Below are 14733 nucleotides of genomic sequence, written 5' to 3' on the forward strand. Positions count from 1 at the left end.
TTTGACAGATCTACCAGGTGAACTTCTGCACGTGCATCAACAGCTTTGATGAAAAGCAAGCAGTCATGCTGAAGTCAAAAGATCAGGCTTGTTGTAACAGTTCAAGATGGCTCATGGAGCTTCATCATAGAATCATAGACTCATAGAATGTTTTGGGTTGGAAGGGACCTTAAAGATCACCTAGTTCCAACCCCCCTGCCCTGGGCAGGGACACCTCCCACTAGACCAGGCTGCTCAAAGCCCCATCCAGCCTGGCCTTGAACACCTCCAGGGATGGGGCATCAACAGCTTCTCTGGGAAACCTGTTCCAGTGCCTCACCACCCTCACAGTGAAGAATTTCTTCCTCGTATCTGATCCAAACCTGCTCTTTCAGTTTAAAGCATTCATTGATCTGGAGGCAGTAACATAAATGCTTTGTGGATGCCAACATTTAAGATGCTTCTCCAAAGACAGGTTAGGAATAACAACGGAACATACTACTTTGGAACATAGCACAATAAAGGATCAAAGGACAACAAAAAATTATGGCCAAAAAAGTTACAGCTCTCCAAGGAGCGCTCAAGTAAGGTGCGATGTTTTTGTTAACGAGTGTAACCCATTGCACAAGGAGAAGTTTGTACCCGAGGCAGAGAAGCCCTGAGCCCCAGGGGAGAGGGCGCCCCACAGGCAGGTCATGGCCGACCCCCAGGGCCGCGCCGGGCGACGGCCGCCAGCCGGTGCCCCCGGACGCCATCCCGGGAGCACACGCCTGGTCGCCGCAGCTCCGCGCCCGATCCCTCGGGTGGTGTCTGCTGGGGCGGCCACGGGGCTGAGCCGGCTGGAGAGGTGCCCGTCGGCGGGTCCGAGGGGCCGGTGCCGCCGCCCTTCTCCCTCACCGGAGCCCTCCTAAGGGCGGTTCGCCCTCCCTAGCACCCCGGGCCGCGCCGCCGGCCCCGCCAGCACCCACCGCTGAGGGGGAACGCAGCGGCGCCGGCCCCGAGGGGCCTGACAGGGCCCGGCACGGCGCTGGGAGGCGGCCGGGGGCAGCGGCCGGGGCGGGGGGAGGCGGGGCGGGGCGGGGCGGGGCCGGGCCGGGGCAGGGCCGGGCCGGGCGGGCTGAGGCGAGGCAGCGGCAGCGGCAGAGCGGCAGGGCGGCGGCGGCATGGCTTCGTCGCAAGGGAAGAACGAGCTGCGGTTCGCCGATTGGATGGCGGCTCTGCCCGGCAGCATCCACCGCACCCCGCTCACCAACCTGGCCATCCCAGGTAGGTGCTCCCCTCTATCCCCCTTCCCCGCCGGCCGCGGGGAGAGCGCAGCGGTGAGCGCGGTTCTCCGCTGAGGAGGAGGAAAGAAGCGGCGGCGGCAGCGAGCCCCGGGCTGTGGTGCCGTGTCTCTCCCTCCTCTCGGGGTGCCGGCTCGGACGGCGGGAAGCGGGGCGGGGGGTGCCCGCAGGACGCCGTTCCCGCCGCCCCGCACCGTGAGGAACTTGGAGGCGGCGGCGGGCGGCGCCCGGCCGGGTCTGCCGCTCCCGCACCGCCCGCGGGACCTCACCTCCGCACGAACGCCCCGCATTTGCCCCGTTTACTTCGAAACTTGTGCGGCGGGGCCGGGGCCGGGCTCGGGGGGCTGGGGAAGGCGGCGGGGCGGGCGGGCGGCACCGCTTCCCTCCCCGTCGGCTTCGGAAAACGCTCGATCTCGACAGTGATTTAAGTAAAGCGAGAAACGGCAAGGTCACAGAGCTCCGGCTATGGACTCCTTCTTCCCCGCACTCTCTGCGTTTTTTTTTTTTTTGTGTGTGTAAGGTATTAACTGTAGCTGTAGACTTACGCAAGATACATGTCAGGATCCAAATCGGTAATTGATCTGGGTGATTTCTGGTTTGAGGAGGCACTGCGTTTTGCTCTTTTCCAGCATCCCATCCCCTCTGAGATGTCTAACAGGAATGAGGTTTTGGAGATGCTGAAGCTGTCATGTCTCTTGAGCTCCTTACGAGACATGTTCACTTCTTGCAAGTTTTCTGTTAGCAGCTGCTCGTGTGTCAGCAATTTTCATAACACTAGATATTTTTTTTCTTTTTGCAATGTAATTGCAGAAGTTATTTCCTAGAATGTGTTTTCTGTAGTTTCATTTAAACACAGGTGTGCCCTTTTAAAATCATGTGTCTAAGTTTCTTAAAGTTTACACAAGCTATGCCTAGTATTTTACTTGCTGCACGGGTTTTTGCTATTGGTTGAATATATGCTGTATAAAATTGTGTCCCTCCACAATTATGGAGGGTGTAACTGTTATTTCAAATTACAATGGAGCTGTAAAAGCTCATGTTAATAACTTTTCATTATGTTCTTGCAGAATATTCGCTATGGTGAGAAATGAGTGTGTTCGTGATTCATTGCACCTTTGCAAGTTAAATGTATTGTTTTAGGGACTTGGTTTTGAGGAGATCACGATCAAACTTACTGTCGTCCAGATGCAAGAAATTGCCTTTGGTATGCATCACCTTTAACTGGTTTCCTTGACTGAAGCATCACGAGGCTGTTATTGGTGCATCTATCTCACCAAGATCTCTCGGTTACTTTCTTATAGCCTCTTTGTAAAATACAGGACATTTTTTCACAGAGTATGTTTTTCAGAGCTTTGGCAGTAATAATATAAGCTTTCACACTTTGTTAACATGTTTAAATTTTAAAACAAACAAACAAACACAAACAAACAAACAAACTAAAAACCTACTGTGGGCTGTAAGCGCCAGTTACTCCCAGTACAGCATTAAGCAGTGGACAATTTCCGCACCCGTGAGCGCAGAGATTGATGCCTTACATTGACAGAAGTGTTTTGGTTATGTAACAGCCATGCACCCAGTCTTGCTTTTTGTGAAATTAGCAGCAAAACTTCTACGAATTGAGTGATGTAGCATTAAGACCTTTGAAATGTGCCCTTCTGTTATTGTAAATTGACACAAACCTCACTTAACCGCCCGGCTCACTTTTAAAATGCCAGCTTTGGCAAATAGAGCCTTATGGGGAGGGGGCAATATATGAACACTGAATATTTTGTATGACTTGGTCAATTAGGGAGCTTGGCACACAGGCTGTAGGTATCAGTGCAATTTAAATTTTATCTTCTAACAGTAGGTTTATTACGATATTCAATATACAATGTGGAAATACACAGTACAAAGGCAAACATGGGATTGGTTTCATCCCTTAAGAAGAAATAACCTTTCAGACATTCATAATGTTTATTTGGAAGTTTCCTGCCATATGACCATAGCTGAACATTAATGTTACATGTGCGTAGTAGCTATTAACATATAACTGCTATTCGAGTAGTTAGTGCAAGGAACGTGTACAGTGCAAACCCTCATATGTCAAATCTTCATAGTTTTAACTTGTGAGTTTTTAACTGGTTTGGAAACTAACATTTAATTACTAATGTATTCATAGAATTACTGCTATATCTTTTAAATAGCTTTTTGTCAACATTGTTTTTTTTTTTCCTTACCAAAAGAAGTTAACAGTACACTTTTATTTTTTACAGTAGAATGTAAACTTCCCTTATGCAGTAGGAATTCTGATTTTGACCTTAATTCAGCAGGATAGAATTCCGTTTCAGAGTAACAGTCCAATGCTAATGTTGAAGAAAACAAACGATTAGCTTGAAAATGTTAGAATTTTCCAAATGAATGTGTCCTCACTTATACAAAACAGATGATATTCCACAATACTGGGGAGAAAATGTTGTTGTTTTATTAGAAATCATCAGTACATTTCTCATTGTTTGGAAGGAGTGCTTGGAACTGAGATGATACACTGTGTTGTTTTTGCATAGACAGGCATCTAATTTAACTGTTGCAAAGAGAAGCACAAACACCATAGTATTCGGCCATGATTGATTTAAACAAAACTGTTGGAGGTATGTTATGCTCATAGTATATCTTTTTTTTAATCTTTTTTTTTTTTTTCCAATTGGTCTGTTACTAAGATTACGCAGGCACAAATTTATCCTATTTATCGCCACTTTTACTTCCATAGTCAGTGCATAGTTAGTATTCCAGTAAATTCATTTACTTGTTTCATTCTCTGCGGTTCAAGCAGGTACTTTTGTTTTCCTAAGAACAGGAATCCAGTAGATGAGGCAGAGATCAAGCCGGCTTTGTCAATCAGAAACTTCTCCATTTGGATTTATTCCAAATTTGAGAATGATGCGTTATACCATGATGTTTTCTTTCACTGTGCTGTCTATGCCTGTGTTCTCTTGCACTGCAAATGGCAGATTTTCCTCAAGTGAAGGATACCAGTAGCAAATAATAGTATACGCTTTTTGCTTCCAGAAAATACCATCCATATTTAATCTTCTATTGCTGTGACAATTAGAACAATGAAAGGATATGTTCTTAGGATTTCAGCCCAAAGTGTATGTCTCCTAGTGTTTGTAAATTGCCTCTTATGTTAAACGATCTGCCTGGGTAAGAAAAAGCCTAAGAAAAAGGTGGAGGATTGTGGATTATTTTGTTGTTGTTCGAGGTGGGTGTGTCTTTTGGTATTTGGTAAAGTGTAGTTTTATTCAATGCCTGTGCCTCTTTGACCAGGATAAGAAATAGTTTGTTGTAGATAACGTAAGTTTATAGAACTGAAATCTTTGTGCCCCCAAGTTAAGGCTAGAAGGCAAGGTACAGAGAGCCTATGTATTCTGATGTATTAATGCCCTCTTCTTCATCTGGGTTGAGGGTGTGAGCTATGTGCAATGCAGTAAAATAGACATCAGTAGGCAGCATTTCCTTACGAATTGACCCACTTACTGATCAATTACCTTTCTTATTGACAATCTGTAAATATGTTTCTAGTTTTATATCAGTCTGAGTTTTTGTACAAATAATATGTGTAATACATGTTGCCTTTTCCCCTGGTGTTAATATACCAAGCCTCTGAGAAGTCTGTAAGAATAATTTATGATGGAAGAAAGCACTTTCCTCCCCAAGTAACTAAGCCTTCCACCAAAATTGGTGCTAGCCTAAGATCTGCTGTAGAAGCAATCTTGATGTGTACTTCATATAAGTGAAGATAAAATCTTCTGAATGAATTTGAGACCTAAAATATCCCTTGAATGCATAATTTTGGGAGTTGGGACTCTTCAGGCTTTCATTTCATAGGAGTGTTTTGTACTTTCTTTGAGCAGATGAAACCTTTGGCCTCAGCATGTGCTCTTGTTGCTGGAGGATTCACCGAGAGCAATACAATTCTCAGCGAAAATTATTTTCACAGTGATACCAGCTTGCCAGCTGTGTTTGCTTAATGTAGCTCCTTAAGAGGAATGCACAGGACCTGACTGGGTTCTTCTGTTTCTCAGATGAGATTTTTTTTTTTTTTTTGGTATTTTGACCTATAAAATTCTTTGTCCGTCAGAAAGAAAGCAATTACTAGACACAACAGAGCTAAAATTGGCTCATTTTAAATAAGAATCTATTGGCAGGTGGAAATTTTTTATGCTACCCATCTTTAGAAACAGGCTCTGTGACTTCAATTTTGTATTTCCCACTATCCCACCATCATCATGCTTTGAAAAAAAAGTGTTAGGGTCAAAGATGAGAGTGCCCAAGATGTCAAAAAAGATGTGAGATGGTACAAGCAGACTTGAGAAAAGCATGCATGTTACTGTAGCTGGAATTCATTTTTTTGAATGACAGCGCTGCTGAAGTAACATAGCAGCTCTGTTTCAAATATTTTAAATTCCTGCCTTCCATTGTAATAATTTTGCTTATGTTCAAGGGATTACTTCTTGGGCAGATGCTTCTCAGCCCCACAGGGAAATTATTTCATCTTAAAAAAGGCTAGAAATACTTTCTTGTTCCTTGTGGTTACGTAGTTACATAACATTTTCACTGTTTAAATGTTACCAGGGAGCTCTTTAATTTTGAGCTTGAATAGCCGATAAATTGGATCTTCCTCGAGTGAAGATTGTCTTTGGGAAGTGCTTGGGACCTGTTTCAACCTTGTCTGTCCACTAGTGGTCAACAGAGTACCTCCGCTTCACTTGCCAGCGTCCGATTCTGTGCAAAATTAGCTTCGCTTAGAACTGTAAACTGATGAGGCAGGTAAATGTATAAATAAACCTACAATGCAGGTTGGCCATTAGCTTTTGACATGCATGTAAGTACCTGGAAGAACTGCTTCTTTTTCCAGTGCACTCCGTACTCTATTTCAGAGTTCTTCTGCCTGAAATAAGTACTTAATGCCTTATCTTCTTCTCAGGAAAGGAGTGAAGATCTTCATAACTGACCTTCCTAATTTTTTTAGGGTAACTCTCTCCGTCCTTACTGACAGACTTCCTTTTACATCACTTTGATCTACAAAACAGTCTCTCACTGGCCCTGCAGATGCTAATGTGTCACTTCCAACCCTTTCAGAAATATTTCTGTGTGATATATCATTAATTTTCCCTGCCGTGACATGTTTCTAGCATGTACAAAATGAAGCTGTTTTGTTCCTCATACTGCCATAAAAATCAAACAGTTCAAGCCCTTCAGTTACTTGCCCATCTGCTACAAGAAGTAATTTGAAACCGTTTTTGCTTGGTTTCCCAACAGGAGCTATTTATTTAATCCAGCAATCTCTGTCCATTCTGTCTCCTGCGGCTTAGTTCCAGCAGAGATGGCTTCTTCTCTAACCTGCCTTGCATCCTGCCACCATGGCAGGTGCGGCAGAGGGAACGGCTTTATTGCCATCTGGAATTATTCCTCTCTTTCCACCTCATTGAATTTCTGTTTCATTTCATCTCTTGGCTGAAAAGTTCTTAACTGTTCTGTGTATCCAAACTGCCCTTACCTTCTGACAATTTTTAACTTTATGTTTGGTATGTGTTTTACGTTTGGTAACGTTTTACAGTTCTTACTATAGTGCAACTTGTACTGTGTCTTTCACACAAAATGATACTTGCTTAGAAGATCCTCAGACATACTCAACTGTGCAAGTAATCAAAAATGCAGGTGCAAAGTAGACAAAGTTACGGAGACTATAACTTTAAGCCCCTTAAGAGGGCTGTGCAATCTCTTCTACTGCTTTGCATAAAGATGTTAATTAAAACTTTAGCTACTTAATTAGAAATTGATTGTATATCTTTAATAAATACTTTCCAGATTTAGTAAACCTCCTTGCCCACCGTGCCTTCCCAGGTGCCTCTGTACAATAGGTATGAGGCTTAGGATGTAGAAGGCTAGTGAATGGATGGTGTGGATGATGGTCCATCTGCACCCAGAGGTGTTGCCAAGGTCAGAAAGGCCTATCCCTGTATCATGACCACTTCCATGAGGAAGAAAAGATGGTTAATAGTTGTAGACGACTCCCTTCTGCGGGTGACAGAGGGTCCAATATGCTGGACAGACTTTCCTTTTAGGGAAGTTTGCTTCCTCCCTGGGGCTCGGGTTAAGGACATCACTAGGAAACTTCCTAACCTGGTACGGCCCTCAGACTACTACCCGTTACTGCTATTCTATGTGGGTGTCAATGAAGCCACAATGTGTAGTCCAAGGGGGATCAAAAGAGACTTCATGGCCTTGGGACTGCTGGTAAGGGAATAGACAGATCCGGTCTATTACTACATGGCTCCGTGGCTGGTGTGACTGCCCCAGTTTTGGATTTTTTTGGTAATGGGATGGCCTAAATGGCACCAGGCTTGCTGGTGTCAGATGGGATTCACCTTTCTCAAAGGAGGAGGAGGGTCTTTGCTCACAAACTAGTAGGCCTCATTGACAGCTTTAAACTAGATTTGAAGTGGGGGGGAGATGCCTATGACAAGCTGTGGGATCACACATCAGGGTTAGAGGGAGGGGGTGCTAGTGATGGCACTCAGCCGGTTGCTCTGAGACATGCTGGGTACACTGCAGCACACTTGAAGCCTTACAGAGATGATCCAGGGGCTCCTGAGGTAATAGGAGCCAACACGGAAACAGTGAAATACCTCAAAGAAATTAAGGGGTGTTCCTCTAAGAAGGTGACACAGCCAACAGCCCAGCTGAAGTACCTCTACACCAATGCACGCAGCAAGGGCAACGAACAGGAGGAGCTGGAAGACACCATGCTGCTAGAAAGCTACGACCTAGTTGCCATCACTGGAACTTGGGGGGACGAATCCTGTGACAGGAGTGAGGTTGTCGATTGCTACAGACTGTTCAGAAAGGACAGGTGGGGACAAAGGAGTGGAGGAGTTGCCCTCTACATCAAGAAATGGATAGAGTGTGAGGAGCTCTTTCTGAAGAATAGCCTAAGCAGGTTGAAAGCTTACAGATAAGAATTAGAGACCAAGGCAGCAAAGGGAGCCTTGCGGTTGGTGTCTACTACAGGCCACCCAATCAAGGGGAGACTATTTACAAAGCCTTCTTACTCCAGCTACAGGAGGTATTGCATTCGCAGGCTCTCATCTTACTGGGGGAATTCAGCCACCCTGACATCTGCGGGAAAAGTAGCACAGCAAGCTGTAAGCAATCCAAACTCCTGCAATGCATCTTAAGCCAGGTAATAGACAGCCCTACCAGAGGGGATGTGGTGCTGGACCTGGTGGTCAGTAATGCAAGTGAGCTAATCAGAAACATCAAGATTGGAGGCAGCCTGGACTGCAGTGATCATGCACTGGTAGAGTTTGCAGTTCTGAGGGATATGGATCAGGCGAAGAGCAAAGTCAGGACCCTGAATTGTAGGAAAGCAAAATTCCAGCTTTTGAAGGAGTCAGTCAATAGGACCCCCTGGGAAACTAGGGACAAGAGAGCAGAACAGAGCTGGCAGATCTTTAACGGTGCTTTCCATAGAGCACAAGAACTCTCAATCCCTAGGTGCAAGAGATTTGGAAAGGAAGGCAAGAGACTGGCATATCTGAGTCAACACCTGCTGGTCAAACTACAGGGCAAGAAGGAAATGCACAGTGGAAGCAGGGACAAGTATCCTAGGAAGTGCATAGGCATGCTGCCCAGTTGTGTAGGGATGGGGTCAGAAAGGTCCAGGCACAGCTGGAACTCAGCAAGGAATGCAAAGAACAATAAGAAGGGCTTCTACAGGTATGTCAGCCAGAAAAGGAAGGTCAAAGAAAGCATACATCCCTGTGATGAGCAAGACTGTCAAACTGGTAATGATGGGTGAGAGGAAGGCTGAGGTACTCAATAGCTTTTTTGCCTGTCTTCACTGGCAATCTCTCTTCCTACAACTCTTGAGAGAGGCTGAGAGAGTTGGGGTTATTCAGCATGGAGAAGAAAAGGCTCAGGCGAGACCTTATTGCAGCCTTTTAGTACTTAAAGGAAGCTTATAGGAAAGATGAGGACAAACTTCTTAGCAGGTCCTGTAGTGAAAGGATGAGTAATGGTATTAAACTAAAAGAGGGTAGATTTTAGGCTAGCTATAAGGAAAAAAAATTACAATGAGGGTGGCTGGTGAAACACTGGAACAGGTTGCCCAGAGAGGTGGTAGATGCCCCATCCCTGGAAACATTTAAGGTTGGGTTGGGTGGGGCCCTGAGCAACTTGATCTCTTTGTAGATGTCCCTGCTCATTGCAGAAGGATTTGACTAGATGGCCTTTAAAGGTCCCTTCCAACCCAAACCATTCTATGATTTAACAGTACTTCTTTACAAAGAGCAGCCAATTGTAGGGAGAATAACTTCTATGCCCATCTTCTCCTTTGTTCAAAGTAGTACAAATTATAGGTGCTTAATTTGTGAACATATCTGCTTGTGCAGTCCTTACAGTAAAGGCCATGGGATTTGGAAGAAAGTTGGTTCAGAATGGTACAGAAATACTGAAATGTTGTGGTAAATCAATGTAAACAAATCATAGAATACCACGTGGGAAGGTACCTCAAGAATCATCTGGTCCAACCTTTCTTGGCAAAAGCACAGTCTAGACAAGATTGCCCAGCAGCCTGTCCAGCCGAGTCTTAAAAGGGTCCAATTTTTGGGAACCCACCACTTCCCTGGGCAGGTTATTCTAATGGCTGACTGTTACATTGTGAAATTTTTTTCTGTCTTGTCCAATTGAAATCTCCCCAGGAGTAACTTGTACCCATTACCCCTTTCCTTTTCCATGTGACTCCCTGTAAATCAGGAGTCTTTTCCCTCCTCAAGTAGCCTGCCAGAAATGGGAAACACTAGTGATATCCTCTGAGGGATGCCCATCTATAAGATGGATCGGAAGGAGGGTCTGGGGAACTACAGGCCTGACAGTCTGACCTTGGTGCTGGGGAAAGCTATGGAGCAGATTATATCAAGTACCATCACACAGCACGTACAGGACAACCAGGTGATCAGGCCCACTCATCAGGGGTTTATGAAAGGCAGGTCCTGCTTGACTAACCTCATCTCCTTCTATGACAAGGTGACCTGGTTAGTCGATGAGGGAAAGGCTGTGGAATAACTTTAGTAAAGCCTTTGACACCGTTGCCCACAGCATTCTCCTGAAGAAACTGGCTGCTCATGGCTTGGATGGGTGTATTCTTTGCTGGGTAAAAAACTGGCTGGATGGCCAGGCCCAAAGAGTTGTGGTGAATGGACCTAAATCCAGTCAGTTGATCCCAAGTGGTGTTCCCTGGGCTCAGTATTTGGGCCAGTTCTGCTTCATATCTTTATTAACAACCTGGATGAGGGGATAAAGTGCACCCTCAGTAAGTTTGCAGATGACGCCAAGTTGCATGGGAGTGTCGACCTGCTTGAGGGTAGAATAGAAAGGCTCTGTAGAGGGATCTGGACAGGCTGGATCGATGGGCCAAGGCTAGATGTATGAGGTTCCACAAGGCCAAATGCCTGGTCCTGCACTTGGGTCACAACAATTCCATACAGTGTTACAGGCTTGAGGAAGAGTGGAGAACTGCCTGGCAGAAAAGGACCTGGGGGTGTTGGTCGACAGCTGGCTGAATATGAGACAGCAGTGTGCCCAGGTGGCCAAGAAGACCAACAGCATTGTGGCCTGTATCAGAAATAGTATGCCCAGGAGGACCAGGGAAGTGATCGTCCGCCTGTACTTGGCACTGGTGAGGCCGCACCTCGAATATTGTGTTTGGTTTTGTGCCCCTCACTACAAGAAAGACATTGAGGTGCTGGAGCACATCCAAAGAAGAGCAACAAAGCTGGTGAGGGGTCTGGAGCACAAGTCTTATGAGGAGTGGCTGAGGGAACTGAGGTTGTTTAGTCTGGAGAAAAGGAGGCTGAGGGGAGACCTTATCACTCTCTGCAGCTACCTGAAGGGAGGTTGTAGAGAGATCAGTGTCGGTCTCTTCTCCCAAGTAACAGGTGGTAGGACAAGAGGAAATGGCCTCAAGTTGCACCAGGGGAGGTTTAGGATGCATATTAGGAAAAATTTCTTCACCAAAAGGGTTGTGAAGCATTGGAACAGGCTGCCCAGGGAAGTGGTTGAGTCACCGTCCCTGGAGGTATTTAAAAGATGTATAGATGTGGCACTTAAGGACATGGTTTAGTGGTGGTAATGCTAGGCTAACGGTTAGACTTGATGATCTTCAAGGTCTTTTTCAACCTAAATGATTCTGCAATTCTATGATTTCAGTGATGAGTATTTTGTGCGCTTATTTTCATGTATTTATACTTCTGATTGATAGAAAACTGTTTTGGTGCTGCGTATGTTTGCACAGCTAGACCACTTTCACGTTTTTATAGGAAGAGGTTAGTTTCCTTACTGGATACAAATAGGTAGCAAAGAAGTAGTCTCTGCTAAGAAGTGGTTGGTTAATCTGGAGGTCTGAATAATTTAATTTGTTTCTACCATTGGCGAGATGGAAGAACAGCTAAACAACAAACATAGAAATTGCAATTTATAATACCAGTAGCAACCCCTCCTTAAATTGTCATCTGTCCAGAATGCTTGAGGCAAAGCTGAAGATCTTCCTTCCCTCATAGATTAGTGCCTGGTAGATGGGGACTAAATGCTAAAAGCTGCTGAGTGCTGCCAGCTCCCTTGGAAGCCGAGGGTCCTCAGTCTTCCATCAGCTCAGGTCCAAGTATCCAAATGTGATGTTCCTATTGTAGAAAAATGTCATAGCCACTTAAAAGTTGTTTTTCTTGAGGTGAAATGGAATATATTGTTTTATTTCTTTGGAAGTACAGATTTGGTCTTTTTCTGTCTATTTTAAAACCATCTCGCAGTTTTCACCATGATCTAATTTAAAACAAATCACTAGAACAGTTTTCAGATGCTTTGACAGAGATCTTTTAAAAGATCTCTGTTCATATTAAATAAAGTTTAACCTTTGCTTCATCTAATCTCTTATCTGGTTAGCTCACATACCTCATGCTTAAATACTTCATCGTAGGGTTTCAACAATGAAATAAAATATTGCAGAATAGCAAGAAAGGGAGGGGAGAAAAAATGGATTTTCTTAGTTGTGGTTTCAGGCTTTGCACCTCTCTGACACTTAGGAGATTAATAGTATACTTTATGCTTTACCTTGTTGTCATGCTATCATCCACATCTACTATCTTGTTTTGATAGTAGAATTATTTTTTTTTTAAATCTTATTAAACATTTCGCATGTATTTATACTTTGGCAGCCATGCAACTTGGTTTTATAACTATGAAAGGTTGCTAAACTGGGACTTAAATGAGAGTAGGAAAGATGTATGATATATGAGTACATGTAGTGCTGTGCAATCGAACTGTTGGCTTAGGGCCTCCAAGTGTATTAGTTTGTTTTCGCTAAATCCTTTGGTTAAAGCTTTGTATTCTTGAAAAATATATGCTTCAGACTAGTCTGGATGTTCATACCAAAGCCCAATGACATGTTTGTACATCTTCTGAACCATCATGTGACTTGAATTGTCTCCTGGTGTTTCACTTGGATGCCTGCCACTAAAGGGTAGAAGAGAAATGGAGAAGTTTTAGTCATTTTCATTATCTGTGAGGCTGCTGTATGATCTTAAGAAAGCTGTCAGAAATCTCTGCCACGTTGTCGTCTTTGTAGGCCAGGGCTGGTAATCTCAGGAAGACCACCAATACTGAGGCTGGCCTTGTTCTTACGAGGAGAGCTGGGTTAGTGCTCCGTGCTTGTGGAACATTTCACTGACCTAGGCAGTGCTTTGGGAGGCAGGCTGTTTGGTTGTTGTGCACTGCAAAGCTCACACAAGCTTTTGGTGGAGTGCTGGTCTCCTGCCATGTGAATGCTACCCAGAAGTCTCTTTGTCAGCACAGAAGTTTGAGTAGGTACTGATTCTAGGTGCTAGCACAAGAACCCCAATGTGTTTGCTATTTTAGGATTAGTCTTATCTCTTTCTGTTGAAGCCCTTACATTTTTCCAGACTGTCTGTTCCAATCATGTAGATCATCTTCACAAATACTGTGTCAGTAGACATGCAAGCCGGGGAGGTGGTGTTCCTTATATATCATGAGTGCAGATGCACGTTCCCATCATGTGATCCAAAAAATGTAAGTCTCTTCAATTGGTTCCCTCAGACTTGAAGTGCTGCTTCGACATCTCAAAAGTAGCTTATCTCTGTATGATAGACAGATCAGGAGATCACTTTGAAGCTTCTGTAGAAGACATCTGCCAGTTGCTTTTTCCATTGATGGAAAGCAAAGAGGACTACATTGGTGCTCTGTATTGCACTGCAGTAGGGGTAAATCTGTGGCCAGATGAAGCTGTTTTTGAACAGAAATTCCCCAGTTACCTTCAGCCACAAAAAGGAGGAGAGTGTTGACTGAAAGTTCTCTTGAAGGCAAAGATCTAGCTTGGACATAAGACAAGATCTAGCTTCGCCTCAATCAGATCACTGCAGGAGCAGACAAGGACCATCTAATAAGGTATTCTTCAAATATTCTTTAAATTTTTGGTATATAGGTAAAACACGTTCTGGGTTAAGGGACCGGTCAATAGGGGTTTCCCATAAGTCGTAAGAGCCATCTTACGCGGGGTGCCGTATACCAGGCTACTAGTGCCTGAGGGTATACATTTGGTATTAGTACAGAACTTGCATAAGTGTTTGTTTGTACTTTTGGTTTTGTGCACGCTTACTGTGAGTAGTGTACTCTGGTATTTAGTACATTGGTACGGGCCTGGGGGTAAGCTACCTACTTCTGTAATAATGTACTGCATCAGTATCCTCAATGCACTAAGAAAAGAGCTTTTAGGGGGTTGCATCTTTGCATCCCCAGAACCTCTTCTCAGCAGGTGCACGCTGGAATTAGCTGTGCTTGCTGCCTGTGCATAGTGGGCTTCATAGTACAGCATATTTTTGGGCAGCATACAGCATATGACCAAAGTATATTTTTGGTCAACAAACTGCATGTTTAAATTCAGCACTTGTAAGTATATGAATCCAAGTCTGGGATCTTCTGTCTCAGGCAGTGTTTCTGGGTTGGTTTCATTGTTGGTTTTGTTTTTTTTAATGCTTCAGCTTTTGCCCCCGTTGGTATAGTTCTCTCACTGTCTCCCGGGTTGAAGTGGAGGCTTTTCCAATGGCACAGGGATGCTTGTTTTTGATGAACTTTAATCTTAAAGCATTGCTAGGTTGGAGTTCTGGCTTAGTGTGTTTCTGATGCAGAATTGTCAGCCTTTGTGCTTTCCAGTAAGAGAGGTTGCCTCAAAAGAGTCCTGTCTGGGATGGGAATGGGGAGTGCATGTATTTTGACCTTCTAGTCATGCTTCAAGGCTTATCTAGTAGTGCAGGCTCTTGCTGTGAGAGGGAGCTGGACTCGTGCCGTTAGCCAAGTGTTATTTAGTGCGTGTGCCTAGTGAGTGTTTTGAGAAACATTTTGTAAGTTGAAATAAATACAG

General features: G+C 44.5%; 1 protein-coding gene across 1 annotated transcript in view; it reads left to right on the top strand.

Annotated features, from left to right (window-relative positions):
- Nucleotides 1-1070: 1070 nt before the first annotated feature.
- The window catches only part of PLCXD3 (phosphatidylinositol specific phospholipase C X domain containing 3), a 90493-nt gene continuing 76830 nt past the window's right edge, over nucleotides 1071-14733 (top strand). Inside the window, exon 1 of the mRNA XM_063320486.1 lies at nucleotides 1071-1245. Within this exon, the coding sequence (XP_063176556.1) occupies nucleotides 1143-1245 (103 nt within the window). The 5' untranslated portion in view covers nucleotides 1071-1142. The remainder of the gene's footprint in view (nucleotides 1246-14733) is intronic.

The sequence above is a fragment of the Chroicocephalus ridibundus genome, chromosome Z (genome assembly GCF_963924245.1).
Source record: "Chroicocephalus ridibundus chromosome Z, bChrRid1.1, whole genome shotgun sequence".
Taxonomy (NCBI): Eukaryota; Metazoa; Chordata; class Aves; order Charadriiformes; family Laridae; genus Chroicocephalus; species Chroicocephalus ridibundus.